Source organism: Theropithecus gelada, chromosome 7b (genome assembly GCF_003255815.1).
Source record: "Theropithecus gelada isolate Dixy chromosome 7b, Tgel_1.0, whole genome shotgun sequence".
NCBI classification, from domain to species: Eukaryota; Metazoa; Chordata; class Mammalia; order Primates; family Cercopithecidae; genus Theropithecus; species Theropithecus gelada.
The window spans coordinates 100,743,174-100,764,136 of NC_037675.1; the positions used below are offsets into that span (position 1 = coordinate 100,743,174).

General features: G+C 50.9%; 1 protein-coding gene across 4 annotated transcripts in view; it reads right to left on the reverse strand.

Annotated features, from left to right (window-relative positions):
* The window catches only part of BCL11B (B cell CLL/lymphoma 11B), a 103,419-nt gene extending 86,471 nt beyond the window's left edge, over positions 1-16,948 (reverse strand). For 2 of the 4 annotated variants that reach the window (XM_025391800.1, XM_025391798.1), the window contains exons 1-2: positions 15,903-16,948; positions 2,268-2,633 (exon numbers count right to left, since the gene is read on the reverse strand). In XM_025391800.1, the coding sequence (XP_025247585.1) occupies positions 2,268-2,633; positions 15,903-15,960 (424 nt within the window). In that variant the 5' untranslated portion in view covers positions 15,961-16,948. Of the gene's footprint in view, positions 1-2,267; positions 2,637-15,902 lie in introns of all 4 variants that reach the window. The other 2 variants (XM_025391799.1, XM_025391797.1) reach the window with 1 other exon arrangement.
* Positions 16,949-20,963: the final 4,015 nt, after the last annotated feature.

Here is a 20,963-nt window from a genome sequence, read left to right on the forward strand (position 1 = left end):
ACACAGCATGTAGACTGTTTTGTGCCTTTGATTAAAATAACATTTTAAATGCTTTGAACAAACATATCTCTTTAGACTTCTAAGGGATTATTTTACATATTTCTTCTAGAATGAAGAAATCCATTCGTCCTGTTGCTGAACAGAAAGGCCAAGAACATCTTTCGTCACACATAAAATAAAAATACTGTAGCCTGCTGCAGTATCACAACCCAGAAAAAAAAAAAAAAAAAACAAAACAGGGGAGCCAGAGGGTGGAAGGATGAGGACAAAGCTGCCTTGGAGATTAACTTTGCCTTTTATGAAATCACATTTAGTCACTTTCTTAAACAAACCTGCCACAGTGATCTGCAGCCTCTCACTGGGAAATGCCTTCAATGTGAAATGAGGATTTGGATGTTTTTGGCAAAAGCAGCAAATCTTTCCATTGAAACATAAATAGGTGGCCCAAGTCTCCCTGGCAAGGCCACCCCTGAAAGATCTATGTGCACTGAGGCCAGGCATTGACACTACAGGTGAAACTGTCCCCAGAACATCAATCAACAAAGACAAAAGGCACCCAGCACCTCTCTGGCCTGGTGGCTCAGCCCGGTGAAGAGACGCTGCTCGGGTGTTCACGGCACTCTGAGAAGCCAGTGTTTACATGCCTGTGGCCTGGACATGTCTCAAAGCCCCTTGCATCTTGGAAAGCTTATGAGACACTTCATGCTAGGGCACCCATCAGAAGGCAAGGCCCAGAGGCCAATCTGGTTCACTGATGCCTCCCCAGTGCCTGGCAGGAGGCTGCAGGAATCTACATACCACCAGTCTCCCCACAAAAGAGAGGGCTCACTAAGTCCCTTGTACAGGTGAGCAAAGTGAGGCTCAGTGTCACAAAGCTTTGGAGACTTGGGGGAGACAGGCTTGCAGCATTACCCTGACTGCGTCCTGGGTGATGGGTGTTGATGAGTGCCCAAGCCCATCTGTCTCACCCTCCTAGAAGCGTCCAAAGCCTGAGTCCCTCCAGAGCCCATGCTACCTTCCATGATGGAAGCATGGTAATGATCAATGCACTCACTTCCCCAGCCAGCCACCTACTTGCATGCCGCAGAGCCAGAGGAGGCCCCTGAGAGAGAAGTGCCACAGGCAAAAAACTGATTAAGAGCCCCTGCTCATCTAATCCTCACACCAGGCCTGCTGGTATTACCATTTCTGTTGACAGATGGGGAAACTGAGGCTCAGACCCATGAAGTGGCTAACCCAAAGTCAACCATCAGGATTTGAAGACTCGTCTGCATAAACTCTGATGCCCGTCTTGCTCCAGGACGGGCTGCTGCTTTTTAGGGAACCCAGGCTGGCCAGGCCCTCCTTTCTCCCCCAGGCCTCCTGGGCTCAGAAGTATAAACCAGAAACAAACACTCTGGTTTGCACAGAAAGCAGTGGCTCCCCGGAAGAGGTTCCAGCATGCCATGGTGCTGGCCAAGAGGGAGGGACTTCACGCTAACTCACTGTGGTGAGCAGACCCATGCCTCGGGACAGAGGGGCCCTAGACCTGTTCTCAAGGTGGTAAAACCAGCTGTCCCAGTGGTCGAATGAGTGAGCATGTCAAAGGGCATGTCCAACCTCCCCCAACGGGCACAGTGCTCCAACAAGTTCCCACACCCCTGCCTGGGACCGGCCCCTGGGGTCAGGCAACGTCAGAAGCAACGTCTGAGATCAGGGGGCCTAACTCCTCTTTTCACACATGGGAAACTGAGTCCAGAGAGAAAGGAGAGGGGAGAGAATAAGCACTCCCATTCCTAAGTGCCTACCAGGTCATGCCGCATGCAACAGCTCATTAATCCTCACAGCAACCCTAATAGGTGGGTTTCCTTAGCTCCATTTCATAGATGGGCAAACTGACATGTCCAAGTTGTGAAGACAAATTCTAACCCAAGACTGTGTAGCTTCAAAATCAGGGACTAAGCCGAGATCAGTAGCAAAGAGAGGGCCAACCAGACTTCCAAATTTTCATTCTGTGCTTCTGACCACCTCTGGATTAGCCCCTGAGACAGAGTCCCCTCACCAAAAGCAAGCAGCCATCAGTCATTTGGGCCTCCCCGAGCCCCAGGCCTGTCTCCTCCTGAAGGTCACCTGGATGGTGGACTCTCAGAAAGGGGGAACCCTGGCTGGTGGCCCAGAGGCCATCCTGGAAGCCCCTGGGCCTTCCCCTGCACCAGTACACTCAGACAGAGGGCGTGGGACCCCGGCGGTGGCTTCTGCAGCAACCAGGCAAGCACAGCATCCCATACCTGCAATGTTCTCCTGCTTGGGACAGATGCCTTTCGTGGGCGAGAGCAGGTGGTCATCTTCGTCGGGGGTGACTTGGATCCCGATCTCCACCGGCTCGGACACTTTCCTGAGCTCGGAGCGTGAGGAGGGCGGCGGGCTGTCCTTGTCCAGGGCCTTGTCATAGCAGGCACCCAAGCTGCCGCCACACTGCTTCCTTTTGTGCTCTATAAAAACCAGGATGTCCCCCAAGGGGAAGTTCATTTGACACTGGCCACAGGTGAGCAGGTCAGGGTCGGGGCCACCCACCATCAGCCCCAGGCCACTTGGCTCCTCTATCTCCAGACCCTCGTCTTCTTCGAGGATGGCAGCCTCCACATGGTCAGCCTCTGCTGGAGACAGAAAGAAGAAAGGGAAGGGGCAGAGAAGATAGAGATGGGCTTAGGCGGTCACAGCACCCGACTTCCGGTCCACCCCATCCCCACCAAGAAGCAGACCCCACTGCTGCTGGCTGCTAGAGCTCACCAGGTCCTCCCTGGGGTTGGGGGCTGGTGAGCATCCCCCACGGGACAGACGGGCACACACTGAGGCTCTGGGAGCAACGTCATGCCCCCTGGGCATTGCCACATAAGTAGTGCTGATCTTACTGCATTCTAGTTTATTTTCTGCCAGTTTCTCACCAACGTAGTATAAGAACACACACGAACACACGCACAAACACACACACCGTGGCTGCTGACAGCATGAGATCGTGACATGTCTCTCAAAGTTTCCAGTATCTGAGAATCACCTGGAGGCTTTGAAAAATCCCAAGGTCCAGGCAGCATCCCCCTGACCAATTACCCTGGGAACAAACATCGGAATATTCTTTCAGACTCCCCAGGTGATTCCAATGGGCAGCCAGGGCTGAGAACCAGTGAGCTGGAACCCTTTCCCCCTGCTGGGCTGGAGCCCCACCCCTCCCATCCCTTACACCTTCATTCATGCCCTCCCCATTCATGCGAATCCCACTGACATTCCTCTACCTGGGACCTGGAAACACACCAAACTAGAAAACAGAAACCCAGATGGGCGTCTCGGGGTCCGTCCTTAGGAGAGAAGGAAGCCCACATGCTCAGAAAGCAACAAGTGAGTGTCAGGTTCCAAAAAAATATCTTAGGAGAGAGCACTGCAGCAGAAGGGAGGCTGGAACCGGCTTGCAGAGTTGGGAAGCCGGCTCTCCCTGCCAAGCACCCGGGGCCCGGTCAGACTTCCCTTTCTCTGTAGATTTCCCCATACTCATCAACTCCCCACTGTCCTTTTCTGTTTGTTGATTTTATTTTCACTCCCAGAAAAATGAAAGAAAGAAAATTCTCCAAACTCCAAAAGCATTTCTTAGAAGATATCAAACCACACTTTCAACGGACAGTGTGTGTTTATATTTCTTTAGCAGCCGATAGATTTCTCTTGGGTTTTTTTTTGTGGGGGTCGGGGGGAGTAGGGAACCTAGGACCCAAATATTTGGAAGCTAATAAATGCCTCAACAAGCAGCAACCTCCTCAAGGGAAAATTGGAAGATTCAGCAGCAGAAAGTGTCATAAATAAAGAGAAGTGGACAGTGTGGAGGTTTCACATTCCCCTCGGGGTCTGAGCAACTTCGGGCTGGATTTTTCGAGAGCAAATGTCAGTAGTCGTAGAGAAGGCACGAGTGGCGGGGTCTTCAGAGAAGCCAGAGGGCAGCCAAAGGTCTGAAACCCGAGGAGGCAGGTAAATTTGAAGTTGTATGGTATTTAGGAAAGGATAATGAAAACCACAGAGGAACGGGGAGAAGGAATGGGAGGGAGGAAAATACATTCCGTGGCAGTGAAGTTATTGAAGTGCCAGAGCCAAAGAACAGATAATTTAAGGAAAAAATTCTGTGGCATCTCCCATCCTACACATAAATCACTGTTCTCTATTTTCTGAACACGAGCCTATGCAGGGCCTAGGAGAGTCCATGTGTGAAACTGAATATGGAATATACAACGACACGTGACGTACAACGCACACGTATGAACTGTGTGTGGACAGGTAGCGATGTAGGTATCGCTAAGAAGAGAAACTACCGTTTGAGATCCCATCTGTGGTTACAGAAAAGCAGACAGAGCCCTCGATGAATTAAATGTAGAATGCATCAGAAATGTGGCAGTACAAAAACGCCCCGCAGACGAGGAAATCCTAAATCTGTTGTCTGCATCTCTCTAACAAAAAGAACCTACAAGGTAAAGAAACAGTCCTCACAAAGCCAGTCCCAGAAACCATTAATTACACTTTAAAAAGAAATAGGAGTTTACTTAAAAAGGGGTTTGAAGACAATGCCACGTAATTAATTTACCAATTTATTTTATGAAAAGATGCTTTGCTATGGTTAAAATGTAATCACAACCTTCCCACCGAACAGAGGTTCTAGGGGAGACTGGATTCCTGTGAACGGTTTGTCAGAATGTAAAAGGTAATTATTTGGTGCCTCTTTTTCCCTTTAATGATCTAACATTGAGCAATACTGTTTATATTGAAAAGCTCGCACCTTTAATTACCAATTACATATACATAATTTCAGAGCCAAAGGAGAGGGCTGTAAAAACAGTTCTTTAGAAATATAAGGATGTATTGTGCGCCATTTTTACAGAAGGTGCTCCAATAAATGGGAGGAGGATGTCAAAATATTGTTTTGTTAAAAAATAGAGAGAGAGGCACAAAAGAAACGAGCTGAAAAGCAAAAAAGGACATAATGAAATTGAGAATTCAAATGAAAAAGGGGCGAGGTGCGGTACCTGGTACTATTTTAAATGCCACCCTGTCCAGGCCTGGGAAACTCCTGCATCGAGGGAAGATTTGATCAAAACAAACAACAACAAATCCACAGGGCCAACTTGACCGTCCTTTCTGAGGGCGAAGAGGTTTTCTTGGTTTTTTAAATTTAATCTTCGGTTTACTTTTTTGTTTGTTTTTTTTTTATTAACTTTTTCAGCCTCGTCCGCCCTCCTGAGTAGTTCTAGCAAGCCTAAGTATCTCCTCTCTGCTGGGAGGTTTTCAACTACATAATTTCATATTCATTTTCTAATTCAAAAGAAACACAGATGAATTTAAAAATTAGCAGAGGTCACACATGCCTGTTCGCAAGCACCTCTCCTTCTCAGCTTCCTCTTTTGCCAAGACTATGTACCAGCACTTTTTCCTTTCTCTCCTTTTTTTTTTTTTTTATTTTTATTTTTGGTAACATCTGGTATTCTTTCCTTTTTTTGGCAGTCTCTGCTTTTTCACTTTCCTCATGCAGCAGCCCTGCGAGCCCCTGTAATTGGGTTTGAAGGTGTCCAAAGCCGTTTGCTGTGCTGCAGCTCTGATTTCTGCGTCAAGTCCTAGCAGCCAACCAACCTGGGAGCCAGGCCCTGCTGGCGTCCCCGAGACAGCCCCGGGATTATCCAGGGCTCCAGGGCTCAGCTCTGAGCTGGGATCTCCACCTCCCAGACCAGAGATCCAACTCCCTGCCTCTAAGGGAGTCTGGGAGGAAAAGAAACAGACAAAAACAATCTCCTTCCCCTCCCACTTTCAGCATTGAAAGTCAAACCCCCTGAGATGACAGGGTGTTCACCCGATTCCAAAGAACAGGGTTTCCTCTCCCCACCACCCAGGCTGTGGGGCTGTGCCTTGGCCTGCTGTGTGCGACACTTCCCAGGAAGGGAGCAAGGTCACCCCCAACATCAGGCAGCAGAGTCACCCCCAGCCCCAAATTTCTGGGTCAGAGTAAGTGGACCAAGTGGGCCTGAGAGCTCACATTCAAGGCCTTTGTAGACACCCCCAAAGACTGTGGTTTCATTTCCGCTGGCAAGCTGATACCGAGCTGGGCGTGTAGGGTGCCTGCATAAGTGTGCATGTGTCCCTCCTTAGAACTGTATCGATAATGGAAGAAATAAAAGGAGAAAAACATTTGGCCAAGCCCTGGGAAGGGCAAAGGGACACCCCGCTTTCTCTGCCCTATGGACACCTGAGTCTCCCGGCTCTGCACAGCCTCAGAGAACCAGACCTCTGTTCTAACAGGCAGAGTGGTCCAACCTGCCACCCAGAGACGAAAAAGCACCAGGAAAAAGACCAATGAAAACAGCCTTTCAAATTCCCAGACCCTACAGACCAGCCTCTCATGCAGTCTTGTCCAGCAAACTCGGGCCTTAAAAAAAATAAAGGCAAGACGAGGTTTTCTTCTGAGATGATCTCTGCTTCCATGAAAAGCTCCCCAAGTGTCGGGCAGCCCTGCAGAATATTGCTGCTCTCAATATATTATGAGCCGAATAAAGTAGAGCAATTGCTCAAATGTTTGACTCATTAAGAGGAAAAATGAATGGATGCAGCAGGCAACTTGTTCAAAAGGTAGCTATCAGAAGGCTGAGGTGGATTCTGAAATGCTCAATCCTAAAGTGAAGGGACAAATCTGTATTTACACACACACACACACACACACAAACACACGAGTTAGATTTTCTTTTACAACAAAACCACATTTTATTTACAAGGCCAGGCCTCCTCCCAGCTGGTAAATGCATTTAGAAGCAATGAAATCAGGCTTCACAAATAATAATGGACATCGTTGTTAAGTGAAAAGGGAAGCACTTGATCCCAAGACAAACTTCCCCATGCTGGGCTTTGCTGGGAAGGAATTTGAGGCAGAAGACAGAAATGGAAAGACATCGTTAACACAGGCCCAGCCAAGCAGCCAACAAGCCCCCAGCAGCTGCAAGCTTTCAGCAGGGCCTTACCTGGCCAGTGACTCCCCCACACAGAGGGTGCCAAGGGCCCCGCCCTCCCTGTTCCATCTCTAACAACTGCCCATGCACCTGCCCTTAGGGGAACTCCAGCCGAGAGGTCTGCTGCCTGCTGTCCCCAGAGCACCGGGCATGTGCGTGGCTGCCTGCACACACACATGTACATTGCTACATACATAGCACATGGGCTGCTGCTCCTCCTTACCCTGCATTAATTCAAATCCAACTCTCTTATCTTTAATGGCTAAGCTACAGTCCAGGAGAAACATATACAGAATTATTGTTTCAGTGATGACGGGGGTGGGAAGGGGAAGGATGTGGGGGGATGGGTCCCAGGCTCTTAAAATCGTGTGCCACCAACGTCACAACCGCCATCATGATGTGTACGCATGTTTACAAGAAATGTTCAGCATCCATCCGCCTGAGCTTGCATCCGACTGGAGACTTTACACCTGCTTCCTACGAAGAGGGAGCTCTTGCCAGCAAGCCCATGCTTACCCATAATCTACGAAGAGATCTTTTCATCTCCTCTCCGTGAACACTCGGGGAGGGGCTGGGACTGCAGGCGACACGGAAACGCCACCACACGCACACTCGACGGAACACAACACTTTCTGAGCTGCCATCCATTTTTAATTTATTGGATCCAAGAGAAAATAACAACCGTAGGGAGGGGGGACGAGAAGGGTGGAGGGGGAGAGAGCAGGAATCAATTCTTGGTGGAGAAAATAATCTATGACTAGATGACGCTTAAAGGCACGACAAGAGATTTTATGAAGTTCCCCTAACGGAGGGAATAATGAGGTGCCCAGCAGAGAAGGAAATGGAGATAAGAGGGAGGCAGGTGCCAGGAGGATGTCCACGAGGGGTCTTGAAGGGTTATTGGGGCACAAGGTGGGGGTGGGGACCCTGGGAGGGCACAACCAGGCAGAGTCTGAAGCAGGAAGCATGACCCAGATCACCCTTCTGTGTCCTGACCCTCGACCCTCTCAGTAGACAGTCAGAGGAGTCCAGCCTGCTCCAGGTCAGCTCTGCAGCCCCCTGACACCCTCCAAAGGCTGCCTCCCTGGAGGGACAGATGCATACCACAGCCACCACCCCAGGAGGTCCTGTCTGCCCCTCCTCAACTGAGGCACACACCTCGATAGCCATTTCTGACTTGTGGGAGGGAGAGCAAGGGAAGGCGGCCAGTGCAAAACACGCTTCCCAGTGTGGGTTTCCCAGGAAAATGATCAGGGTCCAGCTGACTCTGTCAGCGGGGGAAACTTTGGGGCTGGCCTGCAGACCAGAAGGTGGGAATTCCAGATCCCGAAGAGGGTTTAGATACAGGAAGAGCGTCACTCCCATACCTCTGGTCTACAGACTCCAGGCGGGAAAGTCGAATGTTTGGGGAGGACCTCCCAATGTACAGACTGTTTGCAGGACTCCAGCCTGATTTTAGAAGGCTGAAGCAGCTCCCTGAAGCATTTTCTCAGTTGTTTTACGGAGCCCAACCTCCTTCTCTCCCCCACTGCACACACCTCTCCAGAACCCCAAAAACTGAGCCCAGGAGTCTGGGTCTCCCCAACACAAGAGCAGAAAAAAGAACAAGTGAATAAGGAAAACAGTACTCAGGTATATCCACAGGTCTCGGCCATCACTAAAAGGTTACAAATTAAAGGCTTGACTAATAAAACAGGCGCTTTAGAGAAGAAGAAAAGGAAAAGATTTACCACAATAGCAGTCCTTCTCAACACATTTAGCAGGTTCTATAAAACTGCAAATGCCTTCCATCTTCAGAGCCACAACAGGCTCCTAATGATGTGATATAAAAGCACTCTTTGTGGCCAAATGAAGATATTTGTTTTTATTTAACGTTATGCTTTTTTCAAAGGCGTGGAAGAAAAGAGGGGCCTCCACACAGGACACTGGACCTCAAGGCTTTAGTTGGAGGAGTTTGGATCTTCTGAGGCCAACAGCAAACAGCAAGGGCAGGAGTACTTTCAACATCTCTTTTCCAAGGTAGGAATTTAAACATGACCCCCACACACACACTTCTTTTTTTAATTCTTAGCAGCGAATCCATTTCTGAGGCACATGTTAATCACAACAATATTGGCATTCAACTTTTCTCGGTCATTTCTGCGTGTTGTTTTAGTAGAAAACTCACTAGAACATTTCACAAATGTATTTGTATTTCAGCAGTTCAGTGGGAGGGGGGCATAAAAAAGAAGTTATGTAAAAGAGAGGATGTTTTTTCTTTTTTTACTTTGAAGTGACTTAATTTTGTGTGGTCTGGGATTTCATTACAGTAAAATAGTTCAGGCTGGCTAATTCAACACCCAAGTAAATTATCAGCTGCCACATGAAAAAGAAAAAAGACTGAATTTCTTGAATTTCAGCAACTGCACAAAAGCATTTTGCATATGTCAAAATGCTGGACCAACGTCCCGTGAATGTGGCACCATTCATCGAGCCTCCATCTAGTGTCACTTTTGCCAGTAAAAAACGAGGCTGCTTTGCTCACCCTCCTCACTGGCTGTGCAGAAGCAGCAAGAAATGTGTCCTTCTCTTTCCACGCATCTCCAAATAGCCTGCTCTCGGTACTTTTTACCCACGTCCTGGGAAACCTACTGCTCAAGGGAGGCAGTCAGCACACGGCGTTTCTTGGGGAGGGATGGAGAAACGGGGGGGACTGAGCCTGAGCACATCTCCCTGACATTTGGCTCCCTGGGACCGGAAGGAAGTTGAGAGGGATCAGGGAGTAGGGACAGGACAGAGCGCACAGGACCTCAGACCGAATGGCGTGAGTCAAAAGAGTGTCGCAAAGTGACAAAGCATACTCACGGCAGCTGGATGACACAGACATTCATTTCTAGTGTCTTCGGTGCCCCTCCCCATTAATAAATACAAAAGTGTGTCTACAGCTAACACCGTCTTCAGAGAAGTATGCTCTGTGGGTATCAATAACTCAAGCATGTGGTTCAGGGTACAGCCCCCAAAGAGCATTTACTTTCTCCTTGTCCTCCCCAGATGTGAAGCCAGCATTAACTTAGAGGCCAAAGTCCTTGGAGAGTTTCAGCTGAAGGTGAGGCCTAACCAGGCAGCCAGAGGGTCCATCCTTAAGCTGTGGGAGATGAAGGAGAGTCTCCAAGGGACAAGAACTTGACCCCCTCCCATTCCCTCCCCCATATATTTTTTTCCTGCATTGTCTTATCTATGATCTGTGTTTAGTTACAGCTTGTGAAACTCCCCTGAGTTCTAAGGCAAAGGATTGGAGATTACTAAACTGATTTTTTAACGGTTGTCTGCAGCTCAGAGACCACCGCCCAGCCCAAGACTTCGAGGTGACAGTGCCTCTTCATCTCTGAGTGGTCCAGTAAGCTCGCTGCCACTACATGCTTACAACTGGCTCGATTCAAACATTAAATGAAGTAGAGAAATAATCAGATAAATTGCTGGCCCTCTGCACTGGAGAGCGAAGGCTCTTTCTCCAGCTGATGACAGCACTAGGCTTTTGTCTGACCTAATTTATTTCTCTTTTAGGTTAGAATAAAGCACTCTTTCCTGTCTCAGGGTAACCTCTTCTGCTCATATATTGAACTCTAGCATAAGACTCAGGGTGCAGTCTGCAGATTTCTTGAACTTGGGAAAGAAGACATTATAAATCTAGAAATCCTATGATCAAAAGCACATATATTCCCCATCACTAAATTACATGTTTAGGGGAGAAATCGTCTCATTGAAAACCATCCATAAAGGACAACTGTTTGGGGTGAAAGATGTGATCAACATTGGTTCTAGCAATCACATACTCTTTCCAAACAAAGTTTTACATGTAATTTGAGTTGGCATTTTAAATCTTTGGGGAACGGCACTATTTCCCTTAGTACAGTGGGAACATTACCTAACAAATGGAATTGAGAATCCAAGTGTTATAAAATTTGAGCTAAAAGGATTTCCATTCATCAAGCTGTTTTAGGTACACGACTCCCAAAAGCAGCAACTCTCGACTGTTCCCTGGGTCTGTGACATACAAGACAGAAATGAGCAGTACACCTTCCCCAAAATGATGTGCACTCTTCCCAGACCTCCCCAGCCCGATCACCAGCGCCTTAATAACGGAGCAGTATTTTCAGAACGTCAAAACCATGGACAAATCAGGGAAAACACACCCATTCAAAACTCACAATTTTAATTGTTAAAAAAGAAAGAAAGAAAGAAAATCAAAGAAAAAGAAAATGCCCCCATCTGCCAAGTGAGGGCTTGTAAATCAATGGCGATAGCTTGAAAATAGATTTCTCAAACTTATATTCTCATTTTGTCCTGCACGAATCTCTGCTGGAAAATCAATATTACAACTTCACACTTAAGACATTTTGCAGCAACGTAAACTGCCGCCGCTGCTGATGGAAGCCCGTTCCTAGCCCATTGTAGCGAAGGCGCCAAGCCATGACACGGGCACCGAGCTCCCCCTAGCTGCCAAGTGGCGCTAGGCGCGGCTCGGCGTTTCAGCTTGCCATCAACCAAAAGCCAATTCAACTGAAAGTTTATTTTGGAAAGTATTTTATCACAACAAGCAACAGAGAATGCAAAGCAATCGAGATAGGAGATGAAAAGGGGATAAGTAAAGGCTGGTGCAAGCCGTGTTCTAAGCTATAAGACAGTGCCAAGAACTCGATTCTGAGAAGGCGCTGGAAACTGGTATCTGTAAACCACTGTTTTCTGTGCTTCCGTCTCACCTGAGACATAATTTTAATTATTCTCAAATGCACCCAAAGTTGGCCTTCCCTTGGGTTGAGTAGGACCCATTTAGCCCTCCGCACTGGTCATTGATGCAACACACACAACCAGTTAACCCCAGCCTCGATGTCTCTAAGGCCGGCTTCACAAAAGCAACTGCATACACCCCAGTACTTCAGAAATGACTAGTTTTCTGTTACGAAATATTTCAAAGGCCAGACAAAAAATCGCCAAGGCCAGGCACAGGCAGATAGCAACTTCTCCATCAAAAAAAAAAGAAAAGAAAAGAAAAGAAATATGCATATATACATCATATCATTCAGGTAGGAAAAAAAAAAGACCCTTTAAAAATATTAGGGGTTGTTAAAATATGCTCACTGCTGTTTTCTCTCAGGTGTGAATTACAAATGAATAAAATCAGCCTGGCATAACACCTTTGATGAACACATTTTTATTCTCCCGTTGAATCAGAGCAGCTGACTTATATCACACTTCTAATGATATGGGGTTCCCTTCTGTGCAGAAGGGAGAGGAACTTCACTCCCCCCACCAACTAACCAGAAAAAAAAAAAGAGAGTTATGTCTTATGAAATTTATCGGAGGCCCAATTTTGAAAGACATGTGGACCATGGGAGATATACTGTACCCTGGGGAGTCAAGATAATTGTGAACACCGCCGCCTTCAAAACATACAGCTACAGCAAAATCTAATTTAAAAGGCAACCATGGAATTAACAGTTAGCCTAACTTTTGCATTGAATATTGGGTCTCTAGTTGTTTTACAAAATGGTGAATTCATACGGAAAATTACTAATCTTCCTAGGAAACCTGTTGGTGGGTTATTGAGAAAATCATCTTGATTGGGGTTACGCAGTTGACCGTGGACATCTTATTTTGCTTGGTCTCTTCAGAAAGCATCAAGCTCCTTCTCCGGCTTAAGCACTCTTGCCTTCACCCTCGCCCTGTCTGGCACAGCAGGCTCTGGCCCTTTCCTCTGCCTGGTCAGTCGATCCCCCTTAACCTCCCCTCGGCACGATTGCCACTGTGTTGTTTTGTTGTTTGTTTTTTTATTAATAGCTGTGTCTGTCCTCTGCTTTTAAAAGCCATATCCATCTGGGTCAAACATTTTGAAGCAAACCAGAAGCCCAGGTTTCCATCACCAGCTGTCTCTCACTCTTTTTTACCTCACTCCTCTTGTCCCTGGTCCTGTCTGTAAATTTAACTAGCTCATTATGGAGCCCTTCTCAGACGCTGCCTCCCCCCTCTCTCCCCGCCCCCCCGCCCGCCTGCCACCCACCCACAAAGACCATGCGTGCTATTTGTGTGCCCTCCTGTTTCCCAGGCCATCAGTTATTTGCAGTTGCATCATCCCTGAAGGACCTGAGGCTGCTGCCCCACAGGCCTGGGAGCTGCCACCCCACTGATAAAGATGGACCATGTTTTAAGGAGTATCTTTTGAATTTAAAATCTAAAATGTGAACCCCAAGTGGAGGCTGCGACAGCGCCCGCTTTGCCAACCAGGGCTCCAAAGCACCCTGAGTCCACGGCTCCTGCATCATTTGTGGAGAGGCACCTCCAGAGGCCACAGAGGCTAAAGTGCACCCCATTCCTGCCTTTCCCCTGCTTGCACTCCCACCTCCCTCCCGGGTGACACAGGACAGACGAAAAGCCAGCTGCTTTTGGATAATAAACAGCCTTGTCTGAAAACTGGTTGGACCACTCTCCTAGCTTAAACCCGTACACATAGCCTGGGCTCCATGTACCCCTCGAAGGCAGGCGGGCTTTCCTTTGCCCTCTGGTCTCCTTCCCCTTTCTCTCCTCACCTCTCTTCTCCTTTGCCTCTCTCTTTTCCCTCCCTGCCACTGCTCCAGTGTCAGCTGGCTTTCCCCAGTGCAGCTCTGAGCAAGGCTGAGTGAGACAGGGAATAAATGAAGGATGGGAAAGTGCTGCACCAGGCACCCCTCACCCTCATGCCCAGCTGCCACCAGTGGTCTGGCCAGGGCTCTCGCCTGATGTCCCAGGAATGCCAGGAGAGGGAGAGCCAAAGCAAAGAGAACCTACCTGCTTCTTCCCTTACACACAACTGCAACCACTCCTGGCTCGCCGCTGCTGCCAGCTTGGCAGTGCACCCCCATTCACTCCCCCTTCCCCGACCCCCCCCCCAATTCCCCCTCCTCAAAAACAACCCTTGCAATTATACAGAGGCTACGTGGGGCAAATTGCCTCCTGGAGAAATTAAGCCTCTGCAAGTATAGACGTTTTAACAACCACCCCATCTAAAGGGGGAAGGGTGTAGAATAAGCGATTGCTGTGGCTTGGTAAAGGATCGAAATGTCAACTGGCAAAAAAGACCTTGATCAAACCAAGCTCAAATCTGGCTGCAAAACATTTTGTTTTAAATGCAGCCGGCGAGTCTTCTTTGATGTTACAATGGCGAAAAATAAAAGAGAAGTCCTCTTCCCTCCCTCCAAAGAGGCATCCCTCTCCCAAGGCGAATCCCACTTTAATTTCTATTCCCCCCCAAAAAATAATCATAATAAATCCACAAATTCTTACTAATGTATCTGCTGTAACAAAGGAGAGATGGCAACAGCAATTGCTCCGAGCAGATGGCTCCTATGCTGGATTTTCAGGGGAGGGGAGAACCCCTTTATATATTTATTTATTTATTTAAATTTTTTAAAATATAACATAAATATTCGGCTCTCGGCCGCCCCGCAGCCAGTCCTCTGCGGCGGCTGGGCGCGCAGCCCTCTCTAGCTCCGCGCGGGCAGCCCGGCCCCAGCCCGGCGAGGTGCGCGGCGGATTGCAGACATACAACCTGCCCGCGGTCTCGATGGCACCCAGAGGATGTTTTATTTTTAATGCAATAAAAAAAAAAAAAAAAAAAAAAAGGAACGGCGACCCAGGCACCGCGAGAGAAAGAACGGCGGGGAAATGTTCGCGCGCAGCGAAGAAGCGGCCCCGCGGGCTGCGGCGGGCGGGCAGCGCGGCGATGCCACCTTCCCGGTGCAAGTGTGCGGGGACCCGGAGCGGGCTCCCCTGCAAACACCGTACCTGACCCGCTCGCGCTCGCTTTTCCCCTCTGCTAAATAAACCCAACAGGGACGGTGGAAGCTGCTGCTTGTCTTGCCCCGCTGCCTGACTTTGCCCGCCCAGCCACATGCTTGAAATCTACACGATTTCAGCCGGTGGATTTCCACTGCGACCTGCCTTGTTTATTTAGATAGGAAAGATGAAAGATACTGAGATAGAAAGATGGATACGAGATTGATGGGTCTCCTTTTATTTCTTTCTTTTTTTTTTTTTCTTTTACTATTTTACGAGCGCATCACTCTCTTCCCACTCCTAACTGACAACCTTTTTTTTTTTTTTTTTTTCCTCGTGGCGGGGATTTTTCACCAACCCCAATCCCCCCACCTTTTTTGAAGTGGGGGAAAGAAGACAAGATCATCCCAAGAGACAGACGGAGGTGGGGAAATGGGGGGTGGGGAGGGGGGCTTGAGCCCTGCAAACAGCCGCGCAGCTGGATTATTTTGCAAATAGCAGGAGGAGGGGAGAGAAAGGCGGCTGCGGAATCCTAGGACCGGCGTGGCCGGCACCCTGCTGGGCCGGGCGCAGGGACCGGGAACCCGGAGCCGGCGGCCGCCCCTGGCCCTACGGCTCCCCCAGCCGGAGCGCACCCCGCTCTCCTCCGCCCGCGCCGTCAGCGCGGACCCACGCGCTCGCCAACTTTTCCCCACTTCCCGGCTCCCCCCTCCCCCTCCGCTCCCCCAGCCCCCTCCCCCTCCTCTCCAAACCCCGCCACCAGCGCCGCCGCCGCCACACACGCCGCTCGGAGGGGCGAGCGTCCAGCCGGGCTCGGCGCGCACACACACACTCCTCTAGCCTGCACGCCCCCTCCCCGGCCCGGAGCCGGCTCCGCAGGCCCCCGAGCCCGAGGCGCGTCCGGCTGCTCGGCGCCCCAACTCCCCCGGCTGCAAAGAAACTTTCCTATGGCCCCCGCCCCCCGCCATGCTCCAGGCCGACGCCGTTTACTCTGCCAGCCAGCGGGCGGCCCCGGCGCCTGGCCCAGCTCGGCTGTTCCGGGCTCCGTGTCCCCAGCCCCAGGCGCCCGGAGCCCCATCTCCGGCCCCTCGCGCGCACTCCGCAGACACTTACGGGTGATGAGCTCCCTCTGGGACAAGTGCTGCGGGTTGCCCTGTTTGCGGCGGGACATTGCCCCGGCATCTATTCTGGCATCGCCCGGAGAGCTGCACTGATGGGGGGAGCCGGGGGAGGGGGTCCGAGTAGCTGCCGCTGCCGCCGCGCCGCTGCCGCCGCCGCCGCCGCCGCCGCGCCTCCTCCTCTGCCCGGGTTGGTGTTTTTTTTCCCTTCCTCTCTTGCCCTCTCTTCCTCCTCTTCTTCTTCTTTATTTTGCTCTTTCTTCTATGCTGTTTTTTGTTTTGTTTGCAAAAAGAAAAAAAAGGGAAGAAAAGCAAGAAAAACCTTTCGATCTAAAATAAGAAAAAGAGGCAAAAAAAAAAAAAAAACTGCTGTTGCTTTCCGCGGACTGGCTGGTTTCTTTAAAAATATATTCTTTCGAAGGAAAAAAAAATCTCTTACACTTCTTCAAACTGCTTGGCCTCTTGCACTTGCAAATGTCTTCTTGAACTTAAACTGGATTTTGCACCGGCTCCTGACACTTTCTTTCAGGGTCTGGTAGGTGGAAAGCGCACTTCTACCAGGAGGGGAAAAGAAAAAAAAAATGCAAACAAATAAAAAAAAAAAAAAAAGAATAAGAAAAAGCAAAGGAAAAAAAAAAAAGCAAAGAAAACTTGGGGACTTGTCTCGTACCCCCTCACCCCGCCCCCTCAAAAAACCCAAAGCAATGTAAAACTGCCCCGGTTCGGTTGTTTCTGGGTTTTTCTGCGGGCTGCCTGTTTTTGTTTTTTGTTTTTTTTTTCTCGGAGACTGACCCTTCCGAGGTTCTGGGGGGACACCAAGAGAGGCTCCTTCCCAGTTCACCTGGCAGGCTGGCGCCGGCCGGAGGGGCTGCCGAGTCCCCGCGAGCGCTCCCCAGCGCTCCCCTGGCGCCGCGGGCCCGGGGGGAGCGGGGCGGAGGGGCGGCTCGCCCAGTGCGCCTGGGTCGGTGCGGGCGCAGACTGGGAGCTATAGATTGCAACGTGAAGATGGCGGAGTCCGGGTTCTCTGGGAGCTCTCGGTCTCTCTATGGCTGGGGCTGCCTCTGTACAATGGGATAAAATTCAAGTTCAAGTGCGGACGTGACGTTTAATCTGCACTAGAGACAAAAAGACCCAGAGAGTCGGAGCACTGGGGGCGACTAGCGGTGGCTTTTTAACATTGTACCCTGTAAGAGAACAAGAAAGCACACACAGAGACACACTCGCGCGCGCGCGCACACTCACATACACACACACAGTCGCCGGTTGCGCACACCCGCAGCCCAAGCCGGACACACGTGCAAACCGCGTTTTTGTGCGCTCCTCATCTCCCCCCAGCCCCGGCTGCGCAAAAGCAGGAGGGGATTGGGGGGGGGGGGACACTGGGCAGCGTATTTTAAAATAAAAGAAAAATCGTCCTTATATCGCCTCCCTCCTGGGAGCAGGACCCCCTGAGAAGGGGGCCGGGGTACTGTGTGAGTGAACTAAATTGAATCAATGCAAGTCTCCACCCGCCCAAAAGCTCTTTCGGACTTGGACTTTGGGGGTGGGGGCGTGGACTGTGGAAAAGGGTTGGGGTCGACATGGGAGTTGGGGGACAGTAAGAATTGCTTCGTTTCCGTGGAAAAGTCGCTTGGAAGTTTTTACTTTTGTTTTATGGTCGCGGGCGGGGGCGGCGTGGTGGATGTTGGAGTTCAACTTCCAAAAAGTGTCTCCATATAAATCCTGGTATTACAGACTCTGGGAGGGTGAGGAAGACAAAATAAACGACACTAAAAGAACAGAATCAAGAACACGTGAGGGGCTGAGAAGTGTTTGAGACCTTGTTTGAGTCCCATTTGGAAAAGGATTTTCACTCAAATCTCTGTCCCCTCCCCTCACCTTACCCCCATTAACTCCTAGGGGTCAAACACGGCCCCACCCCCTAAACCGGGTCTATGGCAAGCGAGAGGGTAAAGGGGCCGGGGCGCTCCACGTGGGAGAGGGACTTGGACTTGCCGGCCCAGGAGTAGGTGTGGCCAGATCTCCGCAGATACTCGGGTGGGTGACTCCAGGAGGCGCCCCTGACAATCACAGCAACCTGAAAGTCACACCCCGCCCCCCGCGCTCCTCAGCCCAGGGTAGGACTTGAAAATGCCTGTCAGACTGGGAAGGACGCAGCTGCCTTGTCAGCCGTTTGATCTCCAGCCGGCGAGGACAAGAGGAGTTGTGGGGCCTGTCCGTGGCCCGGGGACAAGGCCGGACCACGGCCCCCGTGGACACCCCCTATTCCCCAGGCTGCGGCCAACTTTGTGAATTTGATGACCTGGCCTCCAGGGCTGGGCGCGCCACGCGGCTGGCCTCCTCTCCATTCTCAGGGTTTCTCCGGAGGCGGCCAGGGCGGGTCGGGGCCTGGCTCCCGCTGGGCTTCGCGGGCGAGTCCAGCTGCACCCACCCCACTCCGCCCCCAGGCCTGGCTCCGGCGGCTTCACCCGGACGCATAGCGAGGCCGTGACGCCTCCAGGGGCGCCGCCTCCCTCGGGGCCTTTTCCTCGGGGGGCACACGGGGGTTTTTGTTTTCGTCCCGAAGGTCTTGGGTGGGGCGATGGCACCAACAATTTAACAGCGCCCAGCGTCCCTGAGCGAGAATGGAAAGAGATCCTTTCCAGTCCCATACCCTAAAAAATATAACAATAAAATGTGCCCTGGCTTGCAGTTCTGTAAACTGTGGGCTCCAGGGTGGGCGGACGCGAGGCCGAGCGGACGGAGACCGGGGGCGGGGCGCGGACTTGTACCTCCTCGCCCTGGCCAGGCAGGCTGCACCCGGCTGCCCACTCCCAATACCCCACCTCCACGTGGTCCAAAGTCTACAAGGGCCTCCCTCTTCTGCCATCCCTCTCACTGCAAAAATCTTTCCAGGAAAGTGGCTTAAGAAAAATATGCCCTCACCCACCTTTAATAAACTTATTAAGACATTCATAAACTGGCCATCCCTACTCGCGCAGACTCTAAATTTGAAAGATCAGCTCGCGCTCTCTTTCTGAGAACTGGCGATGTGAAGCCCAGAGAGGGTGAGCACTTTGCCCTAGGACACACAGCGCATCAGGGACAGGTCTGGACCCAAAACATCGCAGCGTGCCTGCAGCCCAGCGCCGCGGGCGATCCGGGACTTGAAATCCCGACACGCGACCTTCAGGTTGATTACAAGGAAGGGAGACCCCGCCAGTGGCAAGGAGGGATGGGGAGGACCCCTCAGGAAAAGGGGGCCCCTCCACAGGCGGGCTCTCGGAGTCCCAGTTGCAGCCACCACCCCGCGTGCGGTCAGGGGCCGTGCCTGGGGAGGGGGCACCCCCTCCCCACCCCCAGCAGGAAGTAGCGGGCGTGGGCCAGCGAGGGCCCCACCGACCCGAAGAGCACTTCCTCATTGGCCCCGCGCTGCCCCGACGGCGGGAGAGGGACGCGCGGGCGGGAGGGCGCAGGGCCGGACACGCCGCCGCCCGCCGGCGCGCTCCACCTCGCGGCAGCCGGGGAGAGGCTGCCCTGCCCCTGCCCAGCCTTGAGCTGGCCCCTTCGCTCTCCTCCTCCCCTGCTTCCTCCACATCTTCCTCCCCCTCCTCCTCCTTCTCCCCCTCCTTCCCCTCCTCCTCCTCCTCCTCTTCTCCCAAGAGGCGGCCGGGCGCAGGCAGGGAGCGATCCCAGCTGCCACTCCAGTCTCCTCTTTTTCCCTCTGCCCGTCTGGCACGGGCCTCATCAGCGCGCAAAGCTGTTAATGTCTGGTCTCACAGCTCCCCCTTTAGTCTTGCTGCGCTCCCTGTCTCGCGTTCCAAGCCGGATCAATAGCCGCCTCTCGGCCGACCTTGACCTCTCCCTCGACCCTGCCTGGCTTCCGCAGCTGGCCCCGTACTAATGTTTCCCCACTCTCTAGATGCCCAGACAGCAGGCGGGGCGAGAGGAGGGTGGCCGACCTCGGCCCACAGCCCCGTCCCCACCCCTGCCTTAGCACCCCAGGCAGGCGAGAGGAGATCCAGGACTCTCCTGAGAAGGTGACTGCACGACCCCACCGCACCCCACCCCACCTCTTCTTCACCAAGCCTTTGTTTAAAATACAAGTCACTCCTGCCCCCTCCCCACCCCAAAACAGAGGGTGCAGGTGGCTCACATATGAAAATGTAAAAGGAAAAAGTGTGGGTCCAAATGTGGTCCTGAACTGATATAAAACCAGATTCATTCCTGCAGCACCTGCTGCAGACCTACTGTGTGCTGGGCCCAAAGCTGGGGCTTTGTGCATGCTGGAATCAGATGGAAATAAATGCCACCTTTTCTGCACTATCTTTACACACACACACACACACACACACACACACAGCAGATGTCAAAAAGCTTTTTGAACTCACAAATATTTCCCTGCTATTCTTTTTCTAGCTTCACAGTGCATTCCAGCAGATAATCCTCCATATTCTCAGTCACTTTAAATTTCTTTATAGAGGAATAGTTCAGAAATCAGAAATCATTTCATCAAATCAGAGTGCATTTTTATTAACCTTATGTGGGGCTTTAATTCCCTGTGTGTGCTGCATGTAACACGCCATGCAGTGGGGGCAGATTAAACAGACACGTGACCCCCAAGCCAGGCTTTTTGTTTAAAATTCTTTGAACGATTCTCAATACTTAACTCAGCTGAGGTTGGACTCTATTCGAGATTCTACAATGTTATCTTTGCCTTCTGAGCTGTTATATTTTATCTCTTACTTCTTTACAAAAATTTGGAAAGAATCAAGATAAGAAGTGTCAGTAGAAACGGGAAGTCCTAATGTTTCTGCAGAAAGAAAACTGACATTTCATTTGTTTTTGTTGTTTTCTTTTTAACACAGATCCACCCTCTAAAACGCAGTCAACTTTGTAGCAATACAACAGCACATCTTACCAAATTACTTTAGGCTTCATTTTTGGTGCTTTAAAACAAAGAAGAAGAAATCCATGCAAAGAGAAGCTAAATCATTTCATATTCACAGGTACAGGGCAGACTCAGAAGCAACGCCTGTCTGTTCATTTCTGTTCCTCCGGGTCTATAAGTGTTCTT